General features: G+C 39.7%; 1 protein-coding gene across 1 annotated transcript in view; it reads right to left on the bottom strand.

Moving 5' to 3' along the window:
- Positions 1-3625: 3625 nt before the first annotated feature.
- The window catches only part of prkcha (protein kinase C, eta, a), a 29085-nt gene continuing 5383 nt past the window's right edge, over positions 3626-27327 (bottom strand). The window contains exons 2-14 of the mRNA XM_086274248.1: positions 25327-25390; positions 21939-22086; positions 21810-21844; positions 21611-21693; positions 18091-18220; positions 17866-17999; positions 17633-17764; positions 16312-16485; positions 13667-13821; positions 9449-9587; positions 8641-8829; positions 5091-5237; positions 3626-4971 (exon numbers count right to left, since the gene is read on the bottom strand). Of these exons, the coding sequence (XP_086130374.1) occupies positions 4822-4971; positions 5091-5237; positions 8641-8829; positions 9449-9587; positions 13667-13821; positions 16312-16485; positions 17633-17764; positions 17866-17999; positions 18091-18220; positions 21611-21693; positions 21810-21844; positions 21939-22086; positions 25327-25390 (1680 nt within the window). The 3' untranslated portion in view covers positions 3626-4821. The remainder of the gene's footprint in view (positions 4972-5090; positions 5238-8640; positions 8830-9448; positions 9588-13666; positions 13822-16311; positions 16486-17632; positions 17765-17865; positions 18000-18090; positions 18221-21610; positions 21694-21809; positions 21845-21938; positions 22087-25326; positions 25391-27327) is intronic.

A 27327-nucleotide genomic window follows, 5' to 3' on the forward strand; every position in this document is an offset into this window, starting at 1 on the left:
ATATATTTACTAAGTCTGTATTTTTTACTTTATGGCTTGTTAGTTACCTCCACAATGTGTTATAATCCTTTTAGTATAGTGTAAAAGCCTCATGTCTTTATATTTTGTTTCCAAGGAGACCGACTTTCTTGTAAATTTTAATGTGGTCTTGAGCAATAGCTCTCCAGGCTTTGTGAAGGTCTTTCCAAGGTTTTCCTTGGACATTGGCTGCTTTTTTTTACTCACTGACAATCCAATTGTTATACCTGACCATTTTCAAATTGTTTTCAAATTTCAAATTTTTATATTGTTTTGTTACTATCAGCCTGTAAGAAAAACATGTTTTTTTAGTTATTTTTAAAGATTCATCTGTTAAAAATGCCAAAGATAACACAGTTTGATGGGCACCAAAGCGATGATTTCCAAAGAACTATTTGCTGAAAACTTGGTATATCATAGCAACAATATCTGAAAGCCATGTCCTTAAGAAATAGGAAAAATTCTGCAAAGACCTGACACAGGACCTACAGAGGATTATCTGACTCCTCAGTTGAGTCACGTAATGTTCACTGAAGCCTCATCAGTTTCAGTGGAAGGGTAGCTATCAAGAAGCCATTGTTAAGGAAGAGAAATAGGGAGAAAACGCTGAGATGTGCCAAATTACATCACTTGTAACAGGTTGTATGTAATGTTGAATCGAAGATTAAAATTTTGGGTTCAAATGATCATTAGTTTGTATGGAGAAAGTCAGGAGAGATCCATAACAGTGAGTGTCTGCATCCATCTTTTTGAACAGTCCTCTATACCAACAGTTCACTCCTAAGATTGTGTTTAACAAATACTATCCATATTATAAGAAATAATAATAAAACACATATAAAGAAAATGGTAGGGCAGCACGGTGGCACGGTTAGCACTGTTGCCGCACAGCAAGAAGGTCCTGAGTTCAATTCCACCATCAGGCCGGGGTCTTTCTGTGTGGAGTTTGCATGTTCTCCCCGTGTTTGCGTGGGGATAGGTTAATTGGTTAATCTAAATTGCCCATAGGTCTGTGTCTCTATGTGTTAGACTGGCGACCTGTCCAGGCTGTACCCTGCCTCTGGCCCTATGACAGCTGGGATAGGCTCCAGCGACCCTGGAAAGGATAAGCAAATGGATGGATGGAAACAGTAGATATTTTTAAAACTCAACTGAAACCAGAAAATCACCTCTGAAAGTAACTTAAATTACACCAAAAACTAACTAAACTAAACTTATGTTTACTTTGGGGCGGCAGGGATAGCTCAGTAGGTAGAGTGTTGGCCCCATGATCGGAAGGTCGGTGGTTCAAACCCACCGAACGGCTACCCTGCGGTACCCCTGAGCAAGGCACTGTCCCTACACACTGCGCCCAATGGCTGCCCACTGCTTCACTGATTGAATGGGTTAAATGCAGAGAGGAATTTCCCCAAGGGGATCAATAAAGTATACATACATTCATGAACTTGTAGACTAACGATTCTGTTCTAAATCACAGAAAAAGTTAGTCGCAGGTTAGTTTGTTCTTTGTGTTGCCTTACAATGCTACTAGGTGAACACATATTGATTGTTGCATCTGGTCACGATAGTTAGACAAAGCCTTTGCAGTGACTTCCCGTTAGATAAAGGGTGTGTGGCACAACGCCCCTGAATTGAACTTTATCTTGACGGTTCATATTGATTTCATCGAACAAACCTGGGAGGGTTACATTTTTATTCATTACACAAGGCAAAAAAAGAGAGAAAAGTGTAGAAATTGAAGTTAAATCCTGATAAAATCCTTTATTACTAGACCTAGAAACTAGAGAGACCTGAGGAAATTAGTTTAAAGTAAACCATGCATGTCTACATAGGATTAATTGTGTGTGGGTTTTTTATATGCCTATTGCGTCCTTTAAATGTAAATCTGATGGATTTTTTATTTTTATTTTTTTATAACATAGCTGTGCAATATGTGCTTTGGCAACACTAACTGAGCTTATAGGTTTATTTTGCCTCATTATGCTACTATTCAACATGAAAGTCAACAATGACCTTTCACTTTAAAATTCACTTACCGTTAGCTGTTGGAGATCCTGGTTACTTATCTCCACACTGTAATTAACATTATGATATCGGGAAGTTGAGAGGTGGTGTTAGCCACACCTTTTTTGTTGTACACTTGAGTATAAAACGTGCCAACAAACAATGCAAGATTAGCCTTTCGTAATGCGTTTAGTGCGAGCAACAAAATGAAGACATTTATATAAGAATGCATTAAGGAAATCCTGCTGTGTGATAACAGCATTAACACAGCTCTGAAAGAGAAGCGTTGAAATGCAAAAGGAAGATTGCATTGTCATTGTTATAAAAGACACCATCTGATAGGAAGCAGTTTTCTTTGTCTGAATCACTTTACGTAAATTCTAAGAGTTTATGAGTAATGATCTTATATTAACTATAGGTCAGAGTGAATATGAGGCCATTATCTATTCATTTACTGACAAAAATGAAGCTATTGATTTATAGATTTCTATAGGGAATTACTTATGTGACGTCTGTGCAGAGAGACTTTTTTTCCATTATCGGTCGCTACTTTGGGGGTTACCAATCAAATGCATAGGACAGCAGGGTCAAACGCTTATTCAATCAGTCATTGCAGAGACACTGCTGGCAGCTATCAGGAAGTCTCAGTAATGAACGCTGAAGGAAAGCTCATAAATCTCTCCTTCACTGAGACACAACCTGGGGAAAGCTGCCAAACTGAGGCACAACAAAGGATAAACAATAAGCAAAGTTGCTTAATCCAGTGTCCTATGCTTTATATAGCGCATGTCGACCGTCGTTGTTAGGGAAAGCTTAATGTAGATTAGTGGGCTGCTGTAAAGTCCACATCAAGGCTCTTCTAAATAATGAGTGATCAGAGGCTTAACAGGGGTTCGAACCGCAACGGGAAGAAATTTGTGACACACCACTGGCTCAAATGTATAGACAAGCAGCAAGTTGTGCTGGACCAGGAAAGTTTTCAGTGCAGTTTAGTAGCTAAAACACCATCATTTTAACAAAAGATCTTTCTGCATTTGATTTTTTAATGATGGTGGTGGAGAATCGTCACCATAGCTATTTCTTTGGGTTGAGATGGGTTGCTATGGAGGCCATACTCATGTAAGCTTCCAGTCCCTCATCATGCCACATGGATGGAGCTATTTTCATCATGGACAACTGCTCTGACATGTTTCGTCAAAGGGTCGAGGTAATCACTCATAAAAATTTGTTTTCATTTCATGGTGTTGCTTCACTCAGAGGGGAGAAGCGGACTGAAAACCACACCAACATAGCAGGTTCAAGCAGGTTCCTTAGCTCAAAAGGTTTGTTCTGTGCTCAGAAAGCAGAGGAGGCTTCGTTTTGAGGCATTTCCGAGTATTAAGGTGCTAATGTGCAGTATTTAGAGACAGAATCTTCCACAGGACACCCAGCTGAAGAGATAAACAGATGTTGAGACCCAAACTTCCTCATTCAAACTAACAGGAAGACTCCGTCCTGGAGGGCTGGGCTTGTTCGTGTCTGTGCAAGTTCCGGAGGAAAGAGATTCATCTCAACACAGGGTTTTCTTTTCTTTTTTGTCATTGTGTTTTCAAAGTTTTTGCTTTTATTTCCAACATCATGCAGTATATAATACTGCATTTATATATGAATTCAATGTCACCCCCCTGAAAAAAAGCATCACTTTTTCCTCTCTCGTGTCTTCCTTTTTCTAGCAAAGGCGACAGTAGTGACGCTGTGTGGTTTCCTGTTTATTCTCTGCTGGTTTGCTGGCCCTCCACTAGACGCACAGCACAGAACTGCAGGGTTTCAAGACTTACGTGTTTTTCTTATATTTTTTATGGATAAGAATAAACAAACAACAAACAACAAAAACGTGAATTCACTTATCCAAGCAGGTCTGTAGAAAGTGCTGGAAGCTTTCAAACACTCTGGCAACAGTTGGACAATACACTAACAGTGTTGTGAAATCTACAGACTTTTCAATATTTCACAGTTACCATGAATCATCGAGCTGCTTTCACCTCAGATGAAATCTTGCATCATCGTCTACATGCCTGGCGGAGCAATTTACATGGAGAATCACTGCGACGGATGCCAAGTTTTTCTTACTGGGTGTGGGCCACAAATAAAAAAACACAAATACTCTATTATCGGGAATTCAGTGCAGTGAAATTCTATCCTTTAACCCAATTTCAACCTTTATCTCATTTCAAAACCAATATTTCAGGCTTCAGGTGATTTTAACCCTTTATTTAACAGTGGATGGACTCAGCTGTTTCTGTGTGAATTTGTGTTTTTTCCAGAGTGGAGATGCATCACTCAGAAACTATTCCATCTGTGCATGAAATCATTCCAGGATTTGTGTAACTTTGACTCTTCTGGGAATCTCCAGCAGATTTAGATCCCAATTTTTTCCCCCCCATCTCTGAGCAGCAAAAGAGCAAAAATTGAGCAAATAGAAGCAATTTCATCAGAATACAACATAATAAAATACATCCTGTCCACACGTACATACACACTTGCATGAATGTGTAAATGAAGCCAAAACTAAATGTTATTTCAAAAGCTGGCCACACTCCACATTTGGGTCTGAGGTACAAGTTCTTACAGTTCAAGTGCAGCTCGGGTCCTTGTCAAGCATGTTTTGGCTGGCCACTTGGAACTTTCGCACAGTTATATCTCTGGGAAATGTGTCCGCACCGTGTTTTATATGCCAGTGGAAAATGTTTTAGGCAAATGCACAGACACTGAGAAGAGTAAGGGTGACCGCACGACTGCTAGTGGATCAGTCTCTGAGTCTTAATTCTCCAGCAGTTCAGGTGAAGTAAAGGAAAAGTTTCTGAATTCCTCCTGGTTGATGGAAGGGATCATAGGGTCATCGATGGGCGTGAGCGTGGGCTCTTCCTGAGTAAAATCTGGGTCAAAGTTGTTGACGTCCTCCGGGGTTTTCTGGAGGACAACAATAGAGTACAGTCACACACACAGAATGTGAGACAAAATCATACACTGCGTAATGTCTGGTGAGTACACCGATTATCATTTAGCATTAATAAAATCATGTGACTTACAATCCTGGGCTTGAAAGGTGGCTCAATTTCTCTACGATTTAGCTTCTCCCAGTCGATACCTGTGAAGAAAGCGTGGCTGGTCACAGCCTCCTCTCCACCCTCTGTGGGCACACAGCCCAGACGCCGTGCCGGGTTTTTGGTCAAGAGCTGCGAAGATAAAATGCGGATGAATTAAAAACAATTGATGAATTAAAGACCCAATTTCATCTAAGCTTTAGCTGTCGGACAGATGGCCTCACATCTGACTCTAGAATACTTTGGTATAAAGAGTCCATCGTGAACTCAAGGCCTGCAAGGTGCTGTGGCTGCAAAAAAAGCCCAAATCAACACCCCTCCACCACCATGTTTGACGGTTGTTATGAGTTTGGTCTTCTCCAAATATGACACTGTGCATTATGGCCAGACATTTCCACTTTCGTCTGTCTAAAGGACATTTTTCCAGAAGTCTGTTTGTTCAGATGCAACTTTGCAAGTCTAAGCTGCGCTGCCATGTTCTTTTCAGAGAGAACAGGCTTTCTCCTGGAAACCCTTCAAAACAAGCCATACTTGTTCAGTCTTCTTCTAATTGAACCGTGATGAACTTTAACATTTAACACACCAACTGAGGCCTGTAGAGTTGGGATGTAGCTTTTGAGGTTTTTTTCCAGTTTCTATGAGCATTGGATAGTCTGACCTTGGGTTTAATTTGCTGCGACTTCCACTCCGGTGAAGATTGGCAGCGGTCTTGAATGTTTCCCTCTTGTGAATAATCGTTCTCTCTGTAGAATAATGAACTTCAGATTGTTTATAAATGGCCTTGTAACCCTCCCCTAGATTGATGGACAGCAACTTCAACAACTTTTTAAAGACCATTGCTGCTGTCTTTCATCCTTGGCAATGTGATGACACATACCTGAATGCTTCAGCGCCAAAGCTTATGCTTATACTTCCTGACAAAAAAAGAATTAATCAAATGTTGATTTAGCAGCAACTGCCTGCTACTTATCCTGTTATTTCCTATGGAAGCAATAAGGGTCTACCTAGTTTTTCACACACTGTTTTGGGATTTTTGCTTAGGTTCTGTTAAATAAATACCACAGTATAATATGTCATGTTTTGGAAATCATGTGAGAATGCATTTACCTTAGCAAGAGCTGCTAAATGCCAAATTATTTTTGTTATGTTAACTTCAGAATATAAAGCGAGTTTGCTTTCCGTTTACCATGACTGTGTGGTTGGTGCAAAATAGGGAAATGTGTAGCACCAGATCAGATTAGATTTCTCTGGAGGGATGCCAAACAGGGCTCAAGTTCATCTAGTGAGTCCTTCCCTCTCAACTGACAAAAAACACACACCCTGAATTGTGTTAAGCTCCTCCCACAAAGTCTTAGTTGGCCAGAGTTCAACTAGTTTCAGTAAAGTGCAGCTGAGGTGTCTCAACTTCCTGGGGTTGTATTCATTAAAACAATAGTGAATCAGCCATTGAACTTTAACCGTTTCTCTCTGACCAAGGTCGGGTAGGTGGTGCAGGTCTTAGGAAGAAGCCCAAACAAAAACAAATAAAAGTTAAAATAGTTTTAACTTGCCTCTGGGGGGGAAACAGAAAAAAAACACCACTTTGTTTTGGAAAACCGTCTCGCATGGTGACTCTGTGTGCACCTCAGGGATAATGGTGACCTTCAGACCCAGCATAGCAAACTAATGAGTCCCCGTCTCCATTGTGACAGTGTTAAGATTAACCTGAAGACACTGATTAATACAGAGATTAATACATCTCATTGTGTCAGCTCCAAACGATATTAACTACCAGAGACTTTGCCTAAACAAAACCGCATGTCTCAACAATACTGAGCTCCAAGAGAATGAGGAAGCAGCTGCGGAGGTGATGGGGCAATGCCCAAAAAGACGCGAGGTGTCCCAAAAGCATCAAGCTACAATGAACAATAACGAGGATTCATAGAGACTAATGAAACTCTGATGCCTTGCCATGCGTAATTTTATATAATAAACAGCATGTGTGTCGCTCTGCTGTAGTCAGTGTCTCTGCCAATAACGCCTCCAACATGATTGATTGGGAGATGCACAGTTATTGTTCATGTAAGCCTTTTCACCCGTTGCTTTTCCTTTGTACATCTATGTACTGAACTGCATCAGCCCATGGTTGTGACTGTACTTTAAGACAAAAACATGCTTTGTTGAAATGTTGCATTTGTCCCTTTTATACTCATCACTGCTAATGAATAAAGGTTTAAGGTTACAGCAGTTAAACTCAGGGATTTGCAGCTGTGATGACATTATTTCCAGTTACTGAATTAAAACATGTTTGAAAAAAGAAAAAAGGCACACCAGTAGACACCAGTATGGTGCTTGAATTGGAGTTAACTGTAAGCATGACAGAGTAGCAGAGGTGACTCAGTTCAGGAGCAAACTGACCACAAAACCAAAGAAAAACTTTTCCACTAAAGCTGATGCCATCTTTCCATGGCTGCACGTCAGTTGTGCCATTCTCAGAGCCAGACCTGCCATGTGGGCATTTCTGCATGAAGAAGCCGTTCTCCTCTACACTCGCAAAAAAGACGTTTACGGGAAGGCGGGGAATATTAGAGCTGAAACTTTTAGTCAATCAATCGGTCGGCTGGCAGAAAAATCAATTCAACACTTCCAGCTCCTGAAATGAAAGGTTTGCTGTTATACAACAATATAAATTGAACAACTTTAGATTTATTTCTTTTTAGATTGTTGATGCTGGGCTGGACAAAGCGATCAAAAGCGCTTTGTTTCAGCGCTATGTGATAGTTTAACTTGACCATTGGCATCTACCAGCCTTCAGGTATTTTCACCATGACTCACAAACTCGTGACATTTCTGCAGCCATTCTCACACGACCTTGAACAACCTGACAACTGAGCTCCATGAACTTCCTTTTAAGAACAAGGTGATCTTGGCAATGGATCTGCCTCCAGTAAAAATAGAGCAGCAGCGTTTAAAATCCACTCACACCAGTCAGTAACGTGTGATAGTGGGGGGCAATGACAAATCGGCATGGGGAGACTGATTTGGTGCTTCCTCAGCCATGCGGGAATAACAACAAGGACACGAGGAGAACAGTGTGAGAGAGAAGGAATGGAGAGGAGGTGCAGTTGTATTTATAGCTTGTGTGCTGTGGCTGGGCAGTGAACCATGCCTTAATATAGTTATGTAAAGACCCCAGCCAAACAGCTGGCTGGAAGACTGTGTGGGGTTGCCACTCACTCTGCAGTCAGACGGTGTCAGTCAGGCAGACAGACAAGAATCTGGCTACTGATACAATATCCAGGCATGGAAATGCTCATCCGTTTTTCTCCACAGAGATATCACAAATCCACTGACAAATTGATTTCCTCTATCATTACATGAGTTTAAAAAAAAGCCGTTCTGACATTTCCTGCAATTGTATAAAGCAAACACAGTCTGACGGCGCTGGTCTGAGAAGAGTGAGACCTGGCCTTCACCCAGCTCCATTTATCATTAAATTTTTATTGCTGGTGACCGCAAAAATGTGAATAAAAGATATTACTCCTGGCAGACTCACAGCTTTCAGTATATTGACTGCCTCTGTGCTGAGCCAAGAGGCATAAACAATCTCTTCATTGAGGATGGATTCAAAGAGGTCATCTTCATTTTCCGCCTCAAAAGGAGCATGTCCAGAGAGCATCTCATACAGTAGCACCCCGAGGGCCCACCAATCCACAGAAGGCCCATACAGCATCTCTTGCAGGATCTGTGAAAACATGTCAGAGTAGAAAAATGAAGTTGAGCATGAGTATGAGATTTTAGAGAGTCTCAACAGCAAATTTAAAACCACTTTATGAAGTTTAGTTAGGGGTATGTGCTGGATTAGCGGAGCTACACACTGAGGAGTAAGTGTTGAGGGCAGCAAAGGGGTCTTTCATAAACGCAGATGCACATTCTTGGTTAGAGAAAAAGCTCTCAAACACGAGGATGCAGGCCATCTTAATTCCTCATTATGAAAGCCAAACACGCCTCTGAAGGCGCAGTCTGAAGAAGTGGAAATCTGGGCTTGTCAAGTCAATAAGTTGACCTCACAGGTGTGCTGCCTTCCAGTCAGGAGGGAGGGAGCTTGAAGTGCCGGGCAGCGACCACAATGTTTGCTCTTAGTGAGGTGGTGTGATGGAAATTAAACATATGAACTCAGAGAACCTGAGCTGCTGGAAGCTAAAGATGGCCAAGTTTATTCTTTAGTGTCATCTTAAAAATGGAAATGTGAAAACATTGCTTCAATATATGAAATGTTCTATTATAAATCTGGAGCTGAAGTATCTGTTATTTTGAGTGCCGACTATGTTTTCTGCTGGTTAATGTAGGGGGGAGAAACTGACCTCAGGGGCAATATAATCCGGGGTCCCGCAGAACGTTCCCGTGGCAACACCTTCAAATATGCCCTCCTTGCACATGCCAAAATCTGCCAATTTGCAGTGACCGTCTTTGTCAAGAAGAACATTGTCCAACTTTAGATCCCTGAAAAGAAAGGCAAACGCAAAAAGGAACAAATAGATGAGGTATTTGCTCAGGGACTGTTATTCAGCACCTATAAATCAGAAGCCTGAAATAAGCCACCAAAAATCCAATTCAGTGCGCAGACTCCAGTCGCATCCTGCTGGTCTTGTTTCTAATTATATGTGAGGAAGGTAGAAATTTGTGGTGAGACAAAAGGAAATAGTTCTCTGAAGACAGTGACACTTAAAGCAGAGGGAGACACTGACGGACAACTCCCTGACCCTTAACTGGCAACCAGTAAAAAAAGAAAAATCGTTGGAGCTGGGGTTAAACACCGGTGCCCTCGTAGCTTACCATCTGCACGGAGTCAAACTGGATGGTACACAGAGAACCACACAGAGCCATTTGTGCACCCACTGATGATGAAATGCACTTCACACGGATGAAAGCAAACCCTTGCATATTTGACACCAAGGGAAAAAGTGTCTGTGTTTATTCTGCTCCCAAAAAAGCAAAACTTCTTCTCCCAGTTATTCCATTTTATTGCTCTGCCTTTGTGAAGCAGGCTTAGCTTAAAGCAAAATACGTAAGTTGTGACCACTTGATAGAAAGATGCATTTTGTTTTTTCTGCCACTCACTGCTAATATGCACCGTCTTCACAGTATGCCTTCCACGGGTATATTTTCCCCTCTGCTGACTGTGCATGGGGATGTCTCCAAACCAAACACTGGAAAAATCTCCTGTCCTGTGTTCACGTCAGCTGACAGAGCGATTACAGCTGTCGAGTGTGGGCTCTGGAGTTAAGCTCTAATCTGTGATCAGGTGACTCAACTTCAGACAGTGTTACATAGATGGCCTGATCCTAGCTGGACAGTGATACTGTTAATGTATACATAACAGGATGAGAAAAACCAAAATACAGAAAGCCTGACTGTAAAAGACTGAGGGTCAGGAACCAGTTTGGTTCGATTAATCTAGTCTGCCGTTCTCTATCTTAAGCCGATTGTGTAACGCTGATCACACACAGTCTAAAACATGGCAAAGAGAGCAGCTCTGACACTCACACATCACAAAGTACACACAGACTGTGTTAAGCTGTGTTAGGGATAATCACAGCTAGGAAAACAAAACTGGGAAACTGGACGCAGGGGAAAGTATTTTTAAGTAGGTGTCTGAGCTCTTCCAGTTATATGGCCAGTTCTGCTTCTTGATAATCGTTCGCACACTGCCAAACCATTTCCTGGACCATTATTGGGGGTTTTTTTCAGTATGAATGTGTCCAGTGGGAAATTTAACCGCCTCTTATCACTGAGCTACACAGAACCACACATCACTCACTGCACCTAATCATCCTGTATGAGCTCCTTCATCCAACGACTTCACCACATGGGAGAGACAAGCCTGACTTGAGCCAGTTTCACACATGAACTCTGGCCGATGTCAGGAGAGAAAATGTTGTCACTACTGCCAGTACTCTCTTTGATTTAATTTAATGTAATGTTTACCTGCATTTTCCACCTGCTAAAGCAGAGAAAATGGAAGTGCTGCAGTGCACGGGTGAAAACGACTGATGATGGAAACAGGTCAATCAAACAATGCGATGTCTGCAGAAAAAAAAATGCTGCGGTGCAAAATGAGTCACTGAGTAGGAGATAGAGTTGCACTAATAAAAGAGATTCCAAAGAAAAGAGGAGGAAGTTCAGAAAAAGTTCTGACGCACAAACTTTGTTTTTTTCATTATGGTAAGAGTCTAATCAAACTATCAAAGGCTCCTAAAATGTTATGCATCAACCTAAGGATGCGATATATATCACAACTTGCATAAGCCTAAAAAAAAAATTGAGTATTTTTTTATCTATTTTGTTCAGTCTTGAATTTACTTGTTCTTTGCATATGTGGGTCAGGACAAAACAAAGAGACACACAACACCTCCCTGGCGGAGTTCAAAACAGGCTTCACAAAGCATGTGTTTATTGCACGACACTGAGCAGCTGTTCGCCATACAGCCTTTTTAATCCTTGTGGATTTAATTGGCTCTCCTCATGAAACGTGCTCTCACTCTTAAAAGCAGCCAGTGTGGATTCAGACTGCAAAACTGAGTTTTCATGTCTAAAACCTCAAACTGAAACCTCGAGAACTGTACACGTCTTTTTAAGGACAAATACAGGAAACGCAAGGACACGCTGTGGCGTCAACTGAGAAGCTTCAAAGCCTCAAAGCCTTTACCTGAAGCCAAAAAACCCCACACACAGTGTAAAAGACACGCATATTACACAACACAAGGACCGAGGCTACAATTTTATTCTTCCCACACTTGCCTGATGTCAGAGTTACTATTCTGGATGCTTTTTACTTATTTAGTTATAGCACGCAAGGTGCATGCAACCTCTTCAGCTTGCTGTCATGCTATGCAGTGCATGCTGAAAGGAGACTCAGACATACTACTAAGTATAACTCAGGATTTACTGATGTTCCTTTTCCTTTTTCATTGTGTACTGGCAGGACACCAAAAGATTTCCCACTCAACTTTCCTTGAGCGGACAGTCCGAAAAAAAGGTCTTTGAATATATGTAGCTATTAGAAGCTGAGGAAGGGGGATCGTTATTGGTTCATCTATTCATAATTCTTGGTAAAAGCTGGCGTTCTGTCACAGAGCCTGACATGTGTGGACACAGTGTGTTTCTATAGAGATGAGAATTCTCAGGAATCTAAAATGTAACAACATTATCACAGCTCAGGATGAGATACACGCATAAACACAAATATGCGTTTATGCGTAGCAACATTATTGTCAGAGTCTTCTGTGTCATTAATCCTTATCAAATTCAAGGTTACAGGGAGTATTGGAGTCTATCCTGATTGTTGGATACACTCTGATCACGTCGCTAATCTATCACAGGGCTAACATAGAGAAACACATAACCATTCACACTCGCATTCACACCTACAGTCATTTTAGAATCACCGTAATCCTGCACATGTCTTTGAGAGAAAGTTGGAGTACTTGGAAAGAACCCACACAGACACGAGGAGAACATGCTAACTCCACGCAGGAAGGCCCCAGACTGGATTTACAGTGTTGCCTGCCTCTCTTTTTGCCTGCCTAAATAACCGTGGTAGTTTATGCTGAAACCATAACAGTGAAAAGTGGCAAGTTTTCATTTATTCTTTTATTTACAGCATGTTTTAAGTTCATTATAGATTCTCAGCTTGAGGAATACGCTTCATTTGTGCACGTCGTTAATCTGTATCCTACTAAAACTGCTGAATGAAGCATATAATTGTTAAGTAGGTGATGCAGAAAATGTGTAAATGTTTTACTTGATTCAAATCTGCTGCTGGAAAATATATATTTTATATTTAGAGCCTGAAGCAGAAAGTCTGACTTAACAGAGAAAGATGATAATTACTGTCATCATCCGTTACTTTCAGCTTCGGTTTTAAGCTTTGTTGAGTCAGCGAATGCAAAGACACACTAGATGTGTTGAACGTAGTTTGTAGTACAGTGTGTGTTTGTGTGTGCTTGCGTGTGTGTGCGCTGACACAACAAGATTTAGCAGCATTATCCTCCTTGATATGATTTTATCATTTGTAACTTGAAATTTGGATTTTTCTTTTTATATATAAATAAAGACATTTTTAACACAAATTGATGGCGAAAAGGCAAAAGTGGTGCATAAAGATGAATCAGAGAGCAGGAAATGGAGTGCTTCCTGGGAGAGAACCTCCACACCCTCCGCTTAATGCATGAATTAAGCAAACTCTCATTAAACCTGCAAGTATGCTTGGTAGCACATTTTCATTGGATGGTTCTCAGCGGCAGTCTTCTTTAACGTGACGTATGAGTCTCAGGATTGCAATGTTCTGATTTAGTGTTCACAGCCATGTAGTACTTCACATGATTAATGTATCATATATGCAGTTTCCTCTTGATAATAAATTGATTCCGACATCCAAGAGAAGAAACTGCATAATTAGTGTCTTTGCAGTAATATTACACTCTTTATGATATTAAAGTTTTTTTTTAAATATAGTAAACTATGGTAGTGAGCTCTGAGCTCGCTATAAAGGCTAGTTCGATTGCTTTATGTATTTATACCTGTAAATGATGCCTTTGCTGTGCAGGAACATGAGCGCAGAGGTGATCTCGGCTGTGTAGAAACGGGCTCTGCCTTCTTCGAACTTCCTGGACTTCTGGATGTGGAACATGAGATCGCCGCCGTTCACAAATTCCATGACAAAAAAGAGACGGTCCTGCAGTGAGAATTAGGAGATGACATTTACACGTGTGCACACAAAACCCCCATTGGGCACACAGAAGCTCCCACGTTATTAAGCAGTCCAAGGAGCAACGACCGCAAACATGCTGAGGCTGCTTCAAGGATGTTACATGGCTGCTTCTCATTAACTTCAGATGCCTGTATAATGTGTTCCTGTGCAACCAACTGCAGCTTAAAGTTAGCAAAAAAACCAAACAAACCCTAATCTAACTCATAAATCTTTCTTTCTTTCTCATTACAGGCTACGGTCGATAGGTGATCTACAAAATGGGAACCTGGGGAAAAGACTGCAGTACGACATGATTTAGAGATCTGCCTCTTGAAGTGATCTGGGTACTGAGGCACAGCTGACTCTGTTTTACTGGTCTGTGGTTTAGAGAGGTCTGGCTTTTTTCCCCCCCTTTTTGCACATATAATGTCCAATAAGGACGTGCTGCACAGGCAAAGTAGGGAGCACTTTGTATGTTCAAAGAAATCTCTCTGGGTTTTTCTGTCTTATACGAGTCAAACTGACTTGTCAGGCCATCAGAGATCTGGCGTGACAATTTACTTTGCAATACTAAACCCCTCCATAGATAGCTGCTCAAACATAAAAGCAAGAATGGACGTCACTTCCTGGATCAGCTCTTTAATTTGCCAATATAGTGGTTACTGGGATTTCCAAAGTTTTGCTATCCAAAGAGTTTCTCCATTCATCCTGGAACCTGACGAACATTAGTCTGACTGTCTATTACTACTAATTTCCTGGTTAGCACTTTAGATGACCTGTACACATGAACACAGCTCCACTTCTTAAACCCTCTGCTTCAGATTCAGGTTATGTTTAAAATATATATAATACATTAAAACTACAACAAAGCAGCCTTTTTATTAATACAGTACTTGAAGCATTCATGCCGGAGGTCAGCATGCCGACTGTCTGATCCCTGCTTGCAGGTAGGAGTCGTGGTTAGGGTTAGGTTCTTGTATCGGACTAACGAGGCTACTATGTAAACACGGCAACTTTTAAGCATACTCACATGAAATGAGCTACTAATCTCTTTTGTTTTTGCTTATCTGTAGAAACAAAAAATTATTACATCGAGATTTGTTGCGATTTAAATGCCATCCATCCATCCATTCATCCATCCATTCGCTTCCGCTTATCCTTTTCAGGGTCGCGGGGGGTGCTGGAGCCTATCCCAGCTGTCATAGGGCGAGAGGCAGGGTACACCCTGGACAGTTCGCCAGTCTGTCGCAGGGCCAACACACAGGGACAGACAACCATTCGCACTCACATTCATTCGCACATTCACACCTAGTGACAATTTGGATTATCCAATTAACCTATCCCCACAAGCTGCATGTCTTTGGACGGTGGGAGGAAGCCGGAGTACCCGGAGGGAACCCACGCAAACACGGGGAGAACATGCAAACTCCACACAGAAAGACCCCGGCCTGGTGGTGGAATTGAACTCAGGACCTTCTTGCTGTGCGGCAACAGTGCTAACCACCGTGCCACCGTGCTGGCCGATTTAAATGCCTTTTTTTAATATTTTAAACTTAATCTGAAGACTCCTCCAGGGCAATTAGTGTACCTGCAAAGTGGGCCTTGAAAATGAAAAATATGCATATAGTTAGCAATGGAATATCATCTCTAAAAAACATTCTACATATTTTAGTTTGAATTATTGTGAAATGGAACTATATGCCATGCAGAAAGTGCCGCTAATTGTCCCTTGCAACGTGATTTTGTGGTATTAGTGTGAACTGAATGACTCTATTACCAAAATATAGAACAATTTTACACTTCTGGTATAATAAAAGGTGCTTTTAAGTATTTTGTCAGGAAACAAGTGACAGGCATTTAAATAAAACAAGGCGTTCTCGTGGAACAATAGCTGTTGCATTGTTTTGTCTGGGTTTGAAACTGTTTGCGCAGCAAGCTCACTTCGATCTCAATCAGTCGTGGTTCAACCAACCAAAGCAGATTAGAAATATCCCGTCTGAGCCAGAAAAACAGCTCTGTCAGTCAAGCATCATTCACTGGCTTGTGCCAGGAGTGAACAGACATAAGATTGGGGAACTGCTGCCACCTTCTGACCACATGATGCACTGGCATCTATGGAAACAGACCGATATTTTTCTATTTACATTTAGCACCAGAAACCAAAAGTAGGGTATGCCTGAGTGCCGTGACCCTTACTTGAACCAGTTCTGTGGATCATTTACTGGTAAGCAAAGCAGTAAAAATGAAAATAAGGTCATATGAGGCCACGACATTTCTAAAGCACTCATAAGGAAGATCTGTGCATGATACAGACATCATGAGCCAAAACATCCCCTTCTATTTTTCAGCAGAAATGTCATCATCATCACAATCTTCAGCCATTTAAGGCAGGGTGAAAGCTTCTCATGAGTGAAGAGGGCTAAAAGTCACAAATGAGTTTATGTGAAAGAAGTGTGCGGCCATGCTTTCACTGACCGGTGTCTGGAAGCAGCAGTACAGCTGTGTGAGGTACGGGTGACAGCGGGCCAGTGACAGCACCCTCTTCTCTGTCATGGTGCACTCGACGTCATCATCCTGCAAAATGATGTCCTTCTTCAACACCTTGACCGCGAAAACCCGATCTCTGCCATTTAGTCTCGCCAGCATCACCTGGAGAGTAACACAAACATAGTAACAGGAAAAGCCACGTGAGAAAGTGAATGATTTGCTTAACTGCTAATAAAATGTGCTAAACTTGACAGCGACAGGATTTAGGGTCCTTCCTGGAAACACCTGCTAATCATTTAGAGTGCTGGCAAGTAAACTTAAATTTAGTATTTGCTAAAAGTGTGTTTTTTGGCAGCAGTTTCCATTAGTTATCAATTGGACCGATGCGCTGTTTAGAAAGTCGCATTGTAATGATGCCTAAACGAACAGGACTTCCTTCCACAGTATTTCTGTTTAGGCTTTACAAAAGGTTTTGCAGTAATCTGCAGAGCAGCCATTCTGATATTGTCTTGTGAGATATCTTAAATTCACATAAAAACTCCAAAAATTATGGTACTTGTGCTACATTGATCTTCAAAAACAAATCAGCCAAAAACATTTTCCCACTGGCATCGTGGACTGTCCAAGCTTAAGGGACACAGTGAGGTTCTTCTTGTGTCAGGGTTAATAGATTCCCTTTATTAATTCCTGCAGGGACATTAATTCTCTGCTTTTTATCTACTTTACCATCCTTGATATTATGAGCAGTGGGCAGCAATCGTGCATTGCCCGGAGTAAGTCTGTGCATCGGTCAGAGGAACAGTAACGAGACATTTGCAATGGCGAGATAAACTGGAGGACGAAGCCAGCACAAGCATGCTAAAACCGACCCAGAAGGGTTTTGGCCTTCTGTGTGGGTTTTGATGAGGAAACAATGCTAACCACAAACCACCATGTTGCAGTTGGCTCTTTAAACCATCTCTATTTGCAAATTTTGGACTCATAATTGAAGCTTTTAACCTCTTTAAGTGACCGTTTTGAGGCCTCAGTTGTTAATGTGGGGGAGGCATTTCAACAACACACACTCTTCAAGCATTTTTTTGAATCTCTTTAGCCACTGGTGAAAGGGTTTGCTCACTTTTCAATATATGGAGATCAAAATTCAGTGTTTTTTAATGCCAGTTGTATATTTTTGTGGTCATGTGAATGTTTTATTAGTCAAACGTTAGAATTAAGCTGCTCTAATCCATTTTTGTCCAGTATGAGCCAATGCTCATCATTACACTAAGTGCACAGAGTACTTCCTATAATCTTATTATCTCATTCCTACCTTGCCAAAGCTGCCCTTGCCCAGCACTTGAAGGAACGTGAAGTCTGAAATTCCTAGCCGTGGCAACTGCTGCTGAGTTTCCGTACAATCCCTCCCCTCAGATGGAGTCCTCGTCTGTTCTGTGTTTTTCACCTGTCAATGCAAAGAGAAAAAGACAATTTTCTGATTACACTCTCGTTTGTGATTAGGATTTAGAACTGTTCCGTTATTCTGGAAAACTCAGACGTTTGTACCACTGATTTCCGTTTGGCAAGTCCTTCTGCCTGCAGACCCATCTCAGCGAGCTTGTTGGCCAGTTCCACACTGTTGACCCCACAGTTGGGAGCAACGTTGCATTTGCAACGGATGTGGACGTTCATTTTGCAGACTGAAGAGAGAAATCACAGAAACGGTGACTCTATATGAAAGACAACTTTTGGATGCAGATATTGAGACATGAATGCTGATGCGAGTCTTACTTTTACAGTGCAGCCCCTGTCTGACAATCCCCCACAGCAGCGAGCCACAGTGGTCACAGAAGGTGGGCGACTTGTAGTTATGCATGTTGAACTTGTGAGGGATGTTGATGCTGAAACCTTGATTTATAGGCTGCAGAAAGAGAGCACACGGTAATTACGAGATGTAAAACTGCTTTGCAACAGCATCGTCCACAATGCATTTTCAGTTCAACTCAGTTTTATTTGCACAGGCCAACATCACATGTAGAAGTTCAAAGGGCTTCGCAGGTATAAAAACACATGAGAAATAAAGTCACTTACATATTAAAACATTTAAACAAACAAGCAACCCATCAGAATACACATTTACACACATATATAAAACCACAAACGCAGACATACAAATAACAAAAGGAAAATTAATCGTAAATAAAATCCTGTGAAACAAACAATCTTGGAAGTAATAGAACCAGAAGACCAATATGTTGATGAATAATGATGCCTATCTTCTGTATCTACCAGATTACGTGAGGCTCTACAGCCGAATTATAGCACTAGTTTAGTGCTAGATTAAAAGAGATGTATTTTTTTGTGTTTCTTCAAATCATCTGTAGAGTTTGCTTCCCTATTTTTTTGAGGTAGGTTGTTCCCAAACTTTCCCTACTCAATAGCTCTTCTAAATGTTGGGATGGGTGTTGTTTTCTAGAAACTCAATGTGCTAGATTTCTAGAAATTAGTGGAATTTACTTAAAACTAGTGCAAGTGTCAGGCAATTTTCAGACATGTACCAGGTGGATCTAGTGAGCCATATTTGTTTTTTTGTTTTTTTAAGAAAACAAAACAAAACCCCACACTCTATTTTAAACGTAGAGCAGCAATACTAAATGCTCTTTTGGATCTTTCCACAATTTCGTATATATTATTATACAGAGCTATAGTAAGAAATTGAACCTGTTTATAGACTTTTAAGACTAGACATTGTAAAATATTTGATCATCTTATGACATAGCAGTTTTTTTAATTTATACTTGAATTGCAAATATAAGTGGTTATTTTTATTGGAAGCGTTATTAATGCTAAAATAAATTTAGTAATTCAATATTTGTGATTTATTTAAGTTTGATTAAATTAAGTGTAATAAAAATGAGTAGTTATAATTGCAGTTGTTACTTTTTGTTATGCAGTTACAATTTCTATGTCAATATATTGTTTTTACTGTTTCGGTTTTCCTACAAACATGGAAAATGTCAGGACATTGTCTCAAAGATGTACTCATGTTTGTGGAGCTGTCTACTTGCCTCTTTTATATAAGTGCCATGCTCTAGGACAGCACCTGTAGTAGGATGTGCACACATGCTCAGTTCAGAGAATTCAATTTTATCTTTGTAGAAAAGTTTAAATGTTTAGTCACATGATCTTATTGCAGGTACTGGGAAGCAAGTTGCTTGTGTCTACTCAGGGCTGTACTTTGCTATGTTTGTTACATTTATGGAAACTGCCAATGTGCATCAATAAAAATGTTCATACACTAATGTTCCTTTAAATGTATGAGGAACTGGTATGTTACTATGTTAACTTCACTGACATTGATCTGCAACATAAAAACATCCTACAAGTAAAAAAGGCCTGTAATACGCTCCAATAACACTCGAGGGTTGAAATTTTGAATTTCTACGTATTTTAATGAGTGCCCTATAAAGGGGAAAGAAGTTTTATTTTAAAATCAGTTCTGTGAGATAATGGAAGTCATTGTAAGTCTGCTAAGAAACTGTAATGATGTGTTCTGTTATTTGTTTTAGTTAATAACTTCACAGTCAAGTTTCAAGTAAGCTGCAGCCTTCTCGCAATCTTTTTGGGAAGTCCAACAAAAAGAGCATTGCAGCAAAAGACAAAACAAAAAAAACAACCAATACCTGTGCAATACCTTTTAGACATATGATATTTAGTAAAAAGCTGTTATCACTTAAAGGTAGTGAGATTTGGAAAAATATTCCAGCTGTAATAAGAGAATACATTTAAAACTCATCTCAAATGATGGCTAAAAAGGAACCAGACCTGTGACCATTCATTTTATACTAATGTGTGTTATCTTTAATGTCGTATGTGTTTATATTTATTTGTTGTTCTGTGTTTTCTTATTGTACTGTGGATTTCATGTATTTGTTGTCTGGACTATATTGTTGTACGCTGTCTGATGGTGTTTTAATTTTCTTTGTTATTTATCTTTTGTCTGCCCTGTCAGGGACTAGAGCTAGAAAACTGTTTAAGGTTCATTCTTGCACATTTGCGTGATAAGTTGATTAATCTGCACTGTCCCTTTTGAATAAATACATTCAAAATTCAAACTCGTCCGCAGGAAATGAATGCATGAAGAAGTTTTTTAGAATCATGGTGAGTCTGGTACTGTCAGACACATCTTCCTGAAATGGAAGAAGTTTAAAGCTTGCATCACAGTAATGATCATAAGACTTAACTTTTGGTTTTATTCTGTCAGCTCCTAATTTGCAAATGAGCAGATCACATTTTATTTTAGGACTAAGCAAAATTTTTATCTTTAATTTTTTTTTAAATTGCAGTCATCCATTTGTTAAAGTCAGCCACCCACATTGGTGAATGAGTTCAGTACACTGTCACCTGGCTCCACAGAAATACGCTGTCTAGCATCTGTGTAACTACAGTAACAAAAATTTATGCTGTCTAATAATGTTTCCATGCATGTAAAGAAAAAAAGTAATGGACCCAGACAGCTACCCTGTGGAGCTCCAAAGAAGAAAATGTGCAAGCACCTTCCATGAAAAGAATTTCATCTGTTTTGACAATATGCCTCATACTTATGTTTAATTTCTTAAAAAACAAACAAACAAAAAACTCAATCAATTACTCTCTGTCACTTATGATCAAATAAGACTTTTAAAGGAACATAGCATAAAAGAGACAATAAGTCTAAAGGAATTATATAATGATGATTATACTATATTTACAAAATTTGTAAATGGTGTATTAAAAATAAACATGCTTAGCGTATAAATTTTTATTATCCTGTCAGATTTTAGGGAAGAGAAACTTGTAATATTCAGCAAAATATAACAAAACTAAGGGACTCTCCACCATTTGACCTTAGAACTGAAGAAGCGTCTCGGATGAGAGGTGAAACGTCTTCAAGCAACTTAAAGAAGTCCATACGCTTTTCTTTGCAAGCTCCTTTGAATAACAAAACTAAGCTACATAGTTGCGTTCAAACTGCTAAAACTGTCATGGATGTATTTATAGAAGCATAAAAATTTATAGTGTTCATATGTGGAAAATAATAGTGTAGTACAGTGTTCTGCCTCAGTGACCAGTCTAGACAGAATATAGAAACAGGAAACAGCCTACTGATCACTGCAGGTGTTAATCAGATGCGTGTGTGGATGTGTGTGTAGGAGGGGGAGGGTGCTTTTTTTTGACATTCTGTATTTAAACAAAAAAAAAAAAAAATCTGTAAAGAGAACAACTATTTAGAAGTAAACATGCTGATTAGAGTGTATTAATGTGTCGTTACCTGTTCTTTTGCTGTTTTCTTCATGCGTGGACAGACAGTGACGACCTGCTGGTGGCATCGTTTGTGCACCACACAGGTACACACTGAAAAGAAAAAAAAAAAAGACAAGACAACGAGTCAATGGCGGACTCATAACAAACACAGGTGTGTTTAGGCAACTGTGGTAAAAGGCAGAAAGAGAAAAATAAGTTCTGCTTACCTTGACACTGGTAACCCTGCTTTCCAAAAACACCCCTATTAACATAAAAGAGAACACATTTAGATCCAGTTTACATTCTACACAGAGATGCGCTGCCAGCACTGAATCACCCATGCGTGACTTTCTCACCAGATGAACTCTTTGCAGTGAAAACAGAAGGTGGGCTGACGGAGGAAAGTGGACATAAACTTGTGCCCATTAACCTGGTGTATCCTTCGCCTCACGGCTCCCTGCCGCTTCCTTGTAAACTGCTTGAAATTCTTCACTACGGCCTCATCTGGCAACAAGACAAGAACATAAGTTTGTAACATAAAAAGCACAGAAGAAGTGCGTGAACTCTTAGAATGGATTTATCACATTATGGGATTTCTTTAAAGTGGATATAAAGTCTTTATTTATACTTGAATGTGAAATATGAATTATTAAAATCTGTGTTTCTGCTCAACTCTGAGGATATTTCAGCTCAACATCACTGTTTTGCATTAATTCAACAGGTTGTGATTTTTCTGGTTCTTTTAGATTTGAAGTTTGATGACGTATTATTTAACTGTATCTGACAGTTACATGTGATGGTGCTGCATTACAGTCTGTGTGGTTGCGTGATTTTAGCGAGGGGGTGTCTGGGTTACTTCTTTGGTTCATTTTGACAGCTTTCATCAGGATATTTCTGGGCACCGCAGGGAGCCACTCTCACATAAAAATGTCCTCTACACACCCACTACAGTGTATGGACAAGCAAGAAAAAGGTGGAACGATTAGCATTTAAAAGCAGACACCGTTATCTCTCACAGTTCTAGGACTACTCCCAGGGACTGTAAAAAAACAACTTTTTTATTTTTAGGATGAATTATTGTCAATCCTCTTATCTTTCAATCAACTGATGAACTGTCTCACAAATGACGTAAAAAATTGCCATCGTTGTTTCCATGAACTGCAAGATGGCATCTATGATATATTAGTTTTGCCCAACCAGCAGAACAAAAGTAAGACAGACAACCAACAAGCAAAAAAAACAAAAAGAAAAAGAACCAAGCCCTGAATTATCAACCTGATAAGCTGGAACAAATAAATGTCTGGCATTTCTGAATGATTTTTAGAATACAAAACAACAGTCTGATATTACTTATTTGTAACCATTTAAGCCAACGTAACAGACAGACACTGCCTACACAAAAAAAAAGTCTAACAGAGAATTTTCCATAACTAAAAATAAAAACTCCTGACACTATTAAAACATGACTTCTTTCCCATATCACATAACCCTAGCATGATTCACAATATATTTTATTTTTATTAAATAAATTAATTCAGTCATCTGTCAAAGATCAAACAAGACTTTGAAAGGAAGGCAGAATAAAAGAGACAAAGAGTCTAGAGTTGTCATATTGTAATTTATGTTGTGAACATCTACACTGTAACTGTGTGTTTAGACCTAAGTAATGAAAGTCAGTAAAGAAATCTGCAAAACCACACAAGCATTACACATGCATTACGGAAACCTTTTTGCTGAGCCCACACCCCACCCCTGCAAACAACACATAGATGTAGTGTGGTTATTGTATGAAAAGGGGGCGTTCATTTCAGACTAAGAGCCTCTACATATACTGCAAAGCCCAATATACACACTACACATATTTAGTCCAACATATATTTTGCTTCAGGTGGTAGTGCGCTCCACGGGCGACAGGTATTTCTTGAAAATACACAACATCTTAATTTAGATTTATGCATTTGATGTGGTGTTTGTTGCTATTCATTGTGCTCTTGGCTACTCTGTTACGGTCTTGTCATTGAATATATATCTATACATCAAGAAAGAGACTCTGTGGAGCAATGCTTCAGATCACTGAGGTTTGTGGGTATTTGTTCATGCACAGCTCTCATGGTCCTGGCACAACATTTCAATCAGGTTGAAGTCTGGAATTCAATTGGGCCATTGCAGCTCCTTAATTCTTTTCTTTTTTCAGCCATTCTGTTGTAGATTTGCTGGTTAGGTTAATCATAACGTCCTAAACCTAACCATTCACCCACTTTTTCAAATAAAATAGTTTACAAAGGAGTTCGGGGTTGAATCAGTAACTGCAGATTGCCCAGGTTCCCATAGTTGCAAAACAAGCCAAAATCATCACAACAACTATCTAGCACATTGGAGGAGTCTCCAATGTGCTAGATAGTTGTTGTGAGGTGTTTGTGCTGACAGATTGTGTTTTGCTGCTAAGTTGTTCGGCCTTGCACAGCTCTACTGTACATTATATCCACACATCTCCACTTTGGTCTTGTCTGTCCAAAGGACATAGTTCCTGAAGTCTCCTGGTTTGCTCAGATGCCCCTTTGTAAACCTAAGATGAGCTGCTATACTCTTTGTTAGAGGGAAGAGGCTTTCACCTGGCATTCCTTCCAAACACATCATTCTTGTTCAGTCTTTTTCTAACTTTGCTGTTATAAACTTTAACACTTAACATGCTGACTGAGGTCTGTAAAGTCTGAGATGTATTTCTGGGGGGTTTTTGCAGTTTTTCTGAGCATTGGACAGTCAGGGTGAATTTTGCTGAGCTGTCCACTCCTGGAAGGATTTTGGCATTATTTCAGCACACACCTGAATACTCCACAGAAGCAAACTTCCAAAAAAATCTGCTTTTATAAAGCTGGTCATACTTGCTGGTGATCAGTTAATCAAGTCAATTTAATGAGCGGCACTTGGCTGCTACCCTAGTCATTTCTATGGAAGCAGTAAAGGTGCACTTTGTTTTCACACAACTTTAAGCATTTCTGTTTGCTTTTCCTGTGTTTTCTTGACTGTAGGCTCTTGTTTCTGAGAATTAATTAATTGGGAACTTGTGTGAGGTGGCATAGATTTGCCAATGATGTACAGTCTCAGTGTAAAAAAAAAAAAAAAAGATTTCAACCACACTGACCTACCCTATCACAAAATATCATCTTGATATGTAGAACTGGATGTTTTGTGGCTATCTGCATCCTCCTTGAGGTCAATCGCATTAATGATGCGAAAGCTTTTGATTCAGCTGTTTTGGACGTGGATTATGTCCACAAGGGAAGAACATGAGAGGAAGAACATTAGGAGAACCTTTTTTAGACCTACATGAGAAAACTGACAGGAACAACAGAGAATGTAGCCCAGTGTTGTTTTTAATCAACTTCTGCTTTAACAGTCCTGCACCATCACTTCCCACTCATCTCATTTAAATGGCCTTGTCTCATTGGTGAAAGAGTTTGTACTTAAGTTAGCGCCTTGATGTCGACATCTAAAAAAGGCAAACATTTTTCACATTCACGTGCATGCGCACGCACCTATCAGAGCCTTTGCATTGACAGACATTGGTATTTAATGAGTCAGATAATCATTATTCATAAGGGCAAGTGGAGTTTCACAGTAGAATAAAGGTGAAGGTAACACAGTGGAATTGTTTAAATAGCTGGCATTGTTGTTATGTTGCTCTTGGAGGGTGTTGACATGTAGGCACGAGGAGAACAACTAGACTGTGCGTTGCATACATACCATCTACAAAAGATCCGGTGAGTGTGATGTGAACATACACCTTGCCCTCTGGTTCCAAGTCCATCTGCAGATTCAAAGACATGACACGAAATGATTTCACTACACCCAGACAGTAAAACTGAAACACACATCTGCCACAGTGAAACACGGTTCTAAAGTATCTGGCTAGAAGCAGAGATATCCAAACCAAACTAGCTTAACCAAACTAGCTTACTAATATTACACAAATAACAAATCAGCCATTTATATACACTTAGATTGTTCAATCTCAGATCACCACATTTTTAGAAGATTTTTGCTCAGTGACCTTTGATTTGGCTGAATTTTTTATGCTTTTGGTCATATATAATAAACAAATATGACCAAAACTGTGACTTCTTCCCTCTTCTTCTTCTTCTTTTTTAAAAAAAAAAAGCCCATCCACCCGCTTTCAGGCCTTTTTTTCCTGCCTTGAAATCCGAAGCAAAACATGTATACCTTAAAACACCTTTAAAGAGCCTCTCTCAACATAAAAATGAATCAGGGTGTGTAATTTGGCACAGATACATCAAAATGACCGAGTATTGGCTAGTTACAATATGGGGAAAAAAGTGAGAAGTCCTTAAAGTGTCATGTTTGAAGAAAAATAACTTTAAATAATTCAATAAAGAAATTACATTTCAGAACACAACTAGTATAAATTTTGTATGTAAATGTAAACAGTATTCTACACGAACGGAAAAATAAAACATGTAGAACAGTTTTTAATTTGAAATTCGTAACTATTTACATCACATTCATCTTCTGTGCTGGATTGAGCAAATATGACGTTATGGCAAAAAAAAAGACCCTAAAATATCAGCGAATATGCATACCGTTCATTTCCATGACCCATGGAAGAGTCTTATAATTCAGGTAGAGTGTAAAATATAATGAGACTAGGGCACCGGTTTAGCTCAGCGGGTAAGCAGGCAACCACATGCCGCCTGGCTCGAGGCCGACCTGCAGCCCTTTGCTGTGTGCCTTTTCCGATTTCCTGCCTGTCTTCACTTACCAAGGCAAGATATATATATATACACACACATGTGTGTGTATGTATGCATGTGTATATAAACTGTGCGTGCGTGCGTGCGCACGCGCACACACGCACGCACACACACACACACACACACACAGAGTTGTACTGATGTACAGTTTTTCATACATACAAATAAATAATATGAATTTATGTGAGTAATGTCATACGAGACCCTATCCCTAATCCCACGACTGCTACAGGCAAGCAGGGACCAGGATCAGATTTTAATATAAGAAATGTTACAGTGTTGCATTTATAATGCCTCTTAGTATATTCAAAATTTTACCTCTTATATTTCATAATTTTTGCGATATTTATGTCCAAACATTACCTTATATTTCAAAGTGTAGGAAAAATACATTACCTCACACGTATACAAAATGTTATAAAACTTGTATAGAAAAATATTAGAGTTTTAGAAACAGCTGTTAGATCAAAGAATGTTTGGATTTAAATAGCATTGAAAATAGAGCTCGAGTCCTTCGGGTGTACTATCCCAGACTCACAACTATGGCACGACATTTTTGTGTCATTCTTCAGAGTGTACATACTGTCGCAGGAATCTGGACAATGGGACTGAAAGACTACAAAGCAGGCCTGACAGGTCTTACATGTCAGGCTACTTACAGTGAGAGTGGTGCCAAGCTATTTAACCATAATTAACAGCATCACCATCTGCATATATAAGTTGGCCTCTTTAAAGCTGGACAGAGATGAGCAGACAGAAAGAGATACTTCCTTCCTGCAGAAACCACTGGATGGAAATTTTTATGTCACCGTATGGTCGAGCAAAGCTCTATTTATACACATAAGCCCTTCCTGGAAAATACTGACAGCAAACCAGACGATGACACGGAGTATAAATATATAGTAAGCTCTGAAAAAAATGACTTGGTGTAAAAGTTTAAAATGAAAAAAGAAAAAGATAATTTCAGTTAAGAAGT

Source organism: Aulonocara sp. 'chitande type north' Nkhata Bay, linkage group LG19 (genome assembly GCF_057382095.1).
Source record: "Aulonocara sp. 'chitande type north' Nkhata Bay isolate Kocher_YH1m ecotype deep benthic linkage group LG19, A_spYH_male_GT1.1, whole genome shotgun sequence".
Taxonomy (NCBI): Eukaryota; Metazoa; Chordata; class Actinopteri; order Cichliformes; family Cichlidae; genus Aulonocara; species Aulonocara sp. 'chitande type north' Nkhata Bay.